Here is a 5358-nt window from a genome sequence, read left to right on the forward strand (position 1 = left end):
ACCCTGCACCAGCCGCCGGGATCACTTACGTGGGCAGGGCCCGCGAGGCGAGCGCGGGAGACCAGACGCCCCGGCAGCATCCGTGCGGCTGTGCAGGGTGCACCGCGCTCCACACCCCCAAAACAGGCGCTAGGAAGGAGCAATTAGAAGCACAAGTGCAACATGGAAGTCAAGAGGAGTCGAGCGGCTGGCTTCGGGAGTTGTCTGCTGGAGCAGTCATTAGCTGGTTGTTGCTACAAAGCCTCACCGTGTGGTTCGGTGATTAAGAAAAAAAAAAATCTTAAACGTTGGCAAACCCATTACTGGTTTGGAGGATTGGTTGTTGTTGTTTGCTTTTGTTTTTCTTTTTGCTCCAACCACGTTGCCTGAAATATTTCTACCCCCAACATCGTGCCCTTAAACCAAAGGAGAGGAATTCCGCGGGCGGCAGCAGCTGCTGCAGAAGTTAAAAGAGAGAGAGAGAGAGAGAGAGAGAGAGAGAGAGAGAGAGAGAGAGAGAGAGAGAGGAGAGAGAAGCCCCTTCCACTAATATCTGTAACGACAGCACCGATGTAATTTGTTTTGAATGTTCATTTTTATTGGTGTTCCCTCTGCCAAAATGTGCTTGATTACAGAGGTTTGTCCTGTGATCATTGCGCACTCCAGACAGGGGAAGGTGCATCGGCGAAGGTTCAGCTCAGGCCAGATCAAATCCCGAGCTGTTTAACGCTGAAAGGCTGCATGTTGCTATTAGTGTTAAATATATGGCTAATTATGCGTATGAAAATTAAACATCAGTGTTATGCTAATGGGGCGCCTTCAGCTGCGGATCCGAGCACTTGAGACTACCATTTAATCAAATGAATCAGTAACTAATACATCTGCACGTGTGAACTTTCACAAGATCATTTCCCCGTTCCCGTCACACAGCTAAATTATGAAAGAAATAATTATCAACACTTTCTAATTACCTAACAAAGTAATTTGGGATTCACCGTGGGGCTGGCGGGATAGGGAACCAACAGCCCCTTGCAGCCAGCGTGGTGCGCGCCACGCCTCGCCAGGGCGGCCGCGGCTGCGGGCTTTGTGCGCGTCCCGGTGCCGTGCGCCCGGGAAGGCAGGAGGCTCGGCGGCTGCCTCTCGGGGAGCCCTGCCCTCGGGTCCAGTGGTGCCCGCCTTGACCACTGGAGCTGAGAAGGCACCTGGGCGACCCTGAGGGACTTGTCCACACACAGACGTGCAGGCCGCCCACTAGCCGGGGGTGGCCGCGGGGCGCAGTCCCCCAGGACTCCTGGCCCCCTGGCACCTTCTCCAGAGCGCAGGAGGTCGGCAAATGACCACCTGAATCTTCCGTCGTGGCAGAACTGAACCCGTCGACTTCTAGGCTCCGCTCGGGGCGGCACCCTCGGGGCGAATGAGCCCGGGGCGCAGGGCGCCAAGCGAGTGGGAAGGGAGGGGGAGGCGCAGGAAGGCTGGGAGGGAAAGAGGGGGTGTGTGTTGGGGGGAGGGGGCGGTGCGGCCGCCTTTCCTGGGAGGAGAAGCGCGGGCTCCTGGCTCTCCGCGTTCGCTGCTTTAATCAGACCGGTGCAGCCTCGAGCTAGAGTGGCCACCTGGGCCTGGAGCAATGCGAGCGGGCCCCAGGGAGCGGCGGCGGCGGCGCGGCGGCCGAGTGAGTGAGTTCGCCCGGAGGGCCCCAAACCCACCCCCGGAGCCGCGGCAGAGCCGACCCTGACCCCGAGGCGCGGGCAGACGCGCTGCCCCGGGCGCAGCACGCCGGGAGCCCGGCGCGCCCCTGGCTGCTGCGGGCGCCTCCCCCATCGCGCCGCCGGGTATTGCGGAGGCCGCGGCCCGGCTCCAGAGTCGCCCTAGCTGAGCGCACGACCCGCCGGCGGCGGCGGGGAGCGGCACCCCGGTCCCGGGCTTGGGGCGGGCGGAGGGTGGGGACACTAAGGGGGGCTGTCGGCGCGGAACCGCCGGCGGGTTCTGGTAAGTACGGCGGGCACGTCGGGAAGGCGGGAGGCTGAAGAAGCGCGGGCCGCCGAGTCTCGGCGCGGGCGCCGCGGTCCATTGTGCGCCCCCTCGGCGCGCTCTGTTGCAGGGAAGCCCCGGCCGGGAAGCGAGGACGCGTCTCTCCCGAGGCCCGGCCGCCTCGCCCGCTCTAGTCCAGCGGAGCCGGAGCGCCTCGGACCAATCCCCGGTGATTATGCAAGACAGCGGACCAATCAGCTCCGCCAGCTCATGAATATTTATGACCTTGGCTGAGTCAAAGCTTTGAAGCGAGTTTGGGGAGCTCGGCAGCATCATGCTTAGACTTTTCAAAGAGACAAACTCCATTTTCTTATGAATGGAAAGTGAAAACCCCTGTTCCGCTTAAATTGGGTTCCTTCCTGTCCTGAGAAACACAGAGACCCCCAAAAGGGAAGCAGAGGAAGGGAAGCAGAGGCGAGAGAGAGAGAGACCCACACTCAGCCCCCGCGAGAAGAGATGACCATGACCACCATGCCAGAAAGTCTCAACAGCCCCGTGTCGGGCAAGGCGGTGTTCATGGAGTTTGGGCCGCCCAACCAGCAAATGTCTCCTTCTCCCATGTCCCACGGGCACTACTCCATGCACTGTTTACACTCGGCGGGCCATTCGCAGCCCGACGGCGCCTACAGCTCGGCCTCGTCCTTCTCCCGACCGCTGGGCTACCCCTACGTCAACTCGGTCAGCAGCCACGCGTCCAGCCCCTACATCAGTTCGGTGCAGTCCTATCCCGGCAGCGCCAGCCTCGCCCAGAGTCGCCTGGAGGACCCAGGTACGTGTGCCTGCCAGGGAGAGGAAGAGGTACGAAGGGAAGAGGAGGGAGAGAGGGAGAGAGGGTGAGAGGGAGGGAGGGAGGGAGAGAGAGAGAGAGAGAGAGAGAGAGAGAGAGAGAGAGAGAGATGGATGGGGGTGGGGAGGGCGCCAGAACAGTGGAGGTTTCGGGTATCAATCTATGGGTCCTTGCATAGCAAAGAAATAAAAAAAATTCCACCAACTCGCAACTATCCAGCAAAGGATAAAGCCGAGAGAGTTCCCTGGTACTGGGTGAGCCTCTGGGAGGCTCCGTGCGCGGAACACACAATGCCGGGCTGAAAACAGAAACCCACATGTGCACGTATTAGTCTCGGTAATTATTTATTGCGTAGCGCTATAAACAATGTATGCAATTAAGGGTAATTAAACCTCAACTACCGCCTGCAAAAATAGCAAACTTTCTCTGCAAAGGCAGGAGCTGCGCGCCTGGGAACTGCCCCAGTCCGCCTGCAGCGGCCCAGGTCGGGCCTTGGGACTTGGTGGGAGTCCTTTGCTGGCTTTCGGAGTTTCTTGAGGGCTTTCTCTTTCCTGGCTCTGCCTCTTCCACCCCTGGGGAGCCACTCGCCCTCGGCTTCCCTCACTCAAAGCTGTCCCTCGCATTAACAACGGCCCCGCTTCTGCTGTCCCTCCAGGGGCTGACTCTGAGAAGAGCACCGTGGTGGAAGGTGGTGAAGTTCGCTTTAATGGCAAAGGGAAAAAGATCCGAAAACCCAGGACGATTTATTCCAGTTTGCAGTTGCAGGCTTTGAACCGGAGGTTCCAGCAAACTCAGTACCTAGCACTGCCGGAGAGGGCGGAGCTCGCGGCCTCCTTGGGACTCACGCAGACGCAGGTACCTGGCAGCTGCCGCTCCGCCTCGCAGGCTCACCGCGGCCGGCCTGGACTCCGGGGCGTCTCTCTCTCTCTTTTTTTTTTTCCCTTCGGGTGTGTGTGTGTGTGTGTTAGAGTGTGTCTCCTTTCTCCCTCGTTCTTCTCTGCTCTCTGCTCTGATTCTGTCCTGCACTCTGTACCCGGCATGGCCTGCCGCGCGGCCCTCCGGCGCTAGACAATCTGATTAGGGCGCAGGAAGGGTTTCCCTAGATGTTTTGTTTGGAGACTCTGAGGTCACACGTGCCCGAACTACTGGAACAATGGACGCGGGACTTAATCCCTTCTTTGCCTTTAAAGTGTGTGACTAATCACTCCTGGCCTGGGCTGGAGCCGGGGCCTCTGGTCCCTCCTCCCTCTCCCCGACTGCGTCCGCGCGTGGGGCGCGGGATGCTTCCCCCGGCCCTCTCACCGCCCAAGCCCCAGACCCTGAAGGAGAAACCAGACCTTCCTTCCCGGATTTCTCTAAGATTCCTGGAAGCCCGGGGCGTTCTGACCAGGACTGGCGCGGGTTTCCAACGTCTGGGCCGGGATGTGGAGCACAGCTGGGGAGAGCAAACACACGCTAAGGAAAGATTGCTTTATCCAGACGAAAAGTTTAACAAAAGTCCTGTGACATCCTCAGCCAGCCCCAAACTCACTCCAGGGCAGAAAGGATGGCGCAAAGAGGAATGTCCCGTTGCAAGTCAATTCCCTCCATTCCTTTCCTCCACTTGATTATTTATTTTATTGATGTTCTTATTGGATTTGATGACTCGATGTTGGGCAGGCGCTGCAACTGCACCCGATGGCTGCAGACTGTCGAGGTCCGGCCGAGTCCCTGACAGGCGAAGGCCTGGATCGCTGCTCACACCTCACCACCACGCCCCCCTGGCTCCCTGGGAGCGGCCTCTGCTCACCTCGGGCGGCCAGGCCTCCCAACCTTCGGTTCTTAAGAGTAGTGGTGCTGCTCTACTCTTCCAGAAAAAAAAGCTCTCGGGTCCTGGAGGGCAGAGGGGAGTGGGGATCTTTTCTCCGCTATTTCACGACCCTGTTCTCCCCCCCACCACCACCACCACCACAGTGGACACAATGGACCCAGCCTGAGTCACGTTGTTGTCCGTTCTTGCAGGTCAAGATCTGGTTCCAGAACAAGCGCTCCAAGTTCAAGAAGCTGATGAAGCAGGGCGGGGCGGCCCTGGAGGGTGGCGCGCTGGCCAACGGCCGGGCCCTGTCCGCCGGCTCCCCGCCGGTGCCGCCGGGCTGGAACCCCAACTCTTCATCCGCGAAGGGCTCAGGCGGCAGCGCGGGCTCCTACATCCCCAGCTACACGTCATGGTACCCCTCGGCACACCAAGAAGCTATGCAGCAACCCCAACTTATGTGAGGTTGCCCGCCCGAACCAGCCCATCTTCTTCCTGTCTCCCCTGGCCCGGGCCCCTCCCGTCTCCAGGTCCATCCAACCCCGTCTACACGCCCTGGGCCGGGAGGAGGAGGGCGCAGAGGGAAAGAAGAAGGGACAGTGAAGGCAAGACGCCCATCGCCTCCACAGAGTCCAGCGGCGGTCAGCTCTGGCGACTTCCCCGGAGCCCGCGCCCTCACCCAGACCCGACCCCGCGGCGTGGTCACGGCGGAGAGCGGCCTCGGGGCGCGGCGCGGCCGGGGAGTCAGCGCGAGCGGGGCGCTGAGCCCGCG

The 5358-nt window shown here is 60.5% G+C and overlaps 1 protein-coding gene across 1 annotated transcript; it reads left to right on the plus strand.

The window, feature by feature from the left end:
• Positions 1–2448: 2448 nt before the first annotated feature.
• Positions 2449–5050, plus strand: DLX1 (distal-less homeobox 1; the record flags this gene model as incomplete). The annotated part of the gene is made up of 3 exons (XM_084230885.1): positions 2449–2776; positions 3450–3649; positions 4796–5050. The coding sequence occupies exons 1-3, from the start codon at positions 2464–2466 to the stop codon at positions 5048–5050; spliced, it is 768 nt and encodes a 255-aa protein (XP_084087011.1). The 5' UTR covers positions 2449–2463.
• Positions 5051–5358: the final 308 nt, after the last annotated feature.

This window comes from Talpa europaea (assembly GCF_964194135.1).
Source record: "Talpa europaea genome assembly, chromosome: 1".
In the NCBI taxonomy this organism is placed as follows: Eukaryota; Metazoa; Chordata; class Mammalia; order Eulipotyphla; family Talpidae; genus Talpa; species Talpa europaea.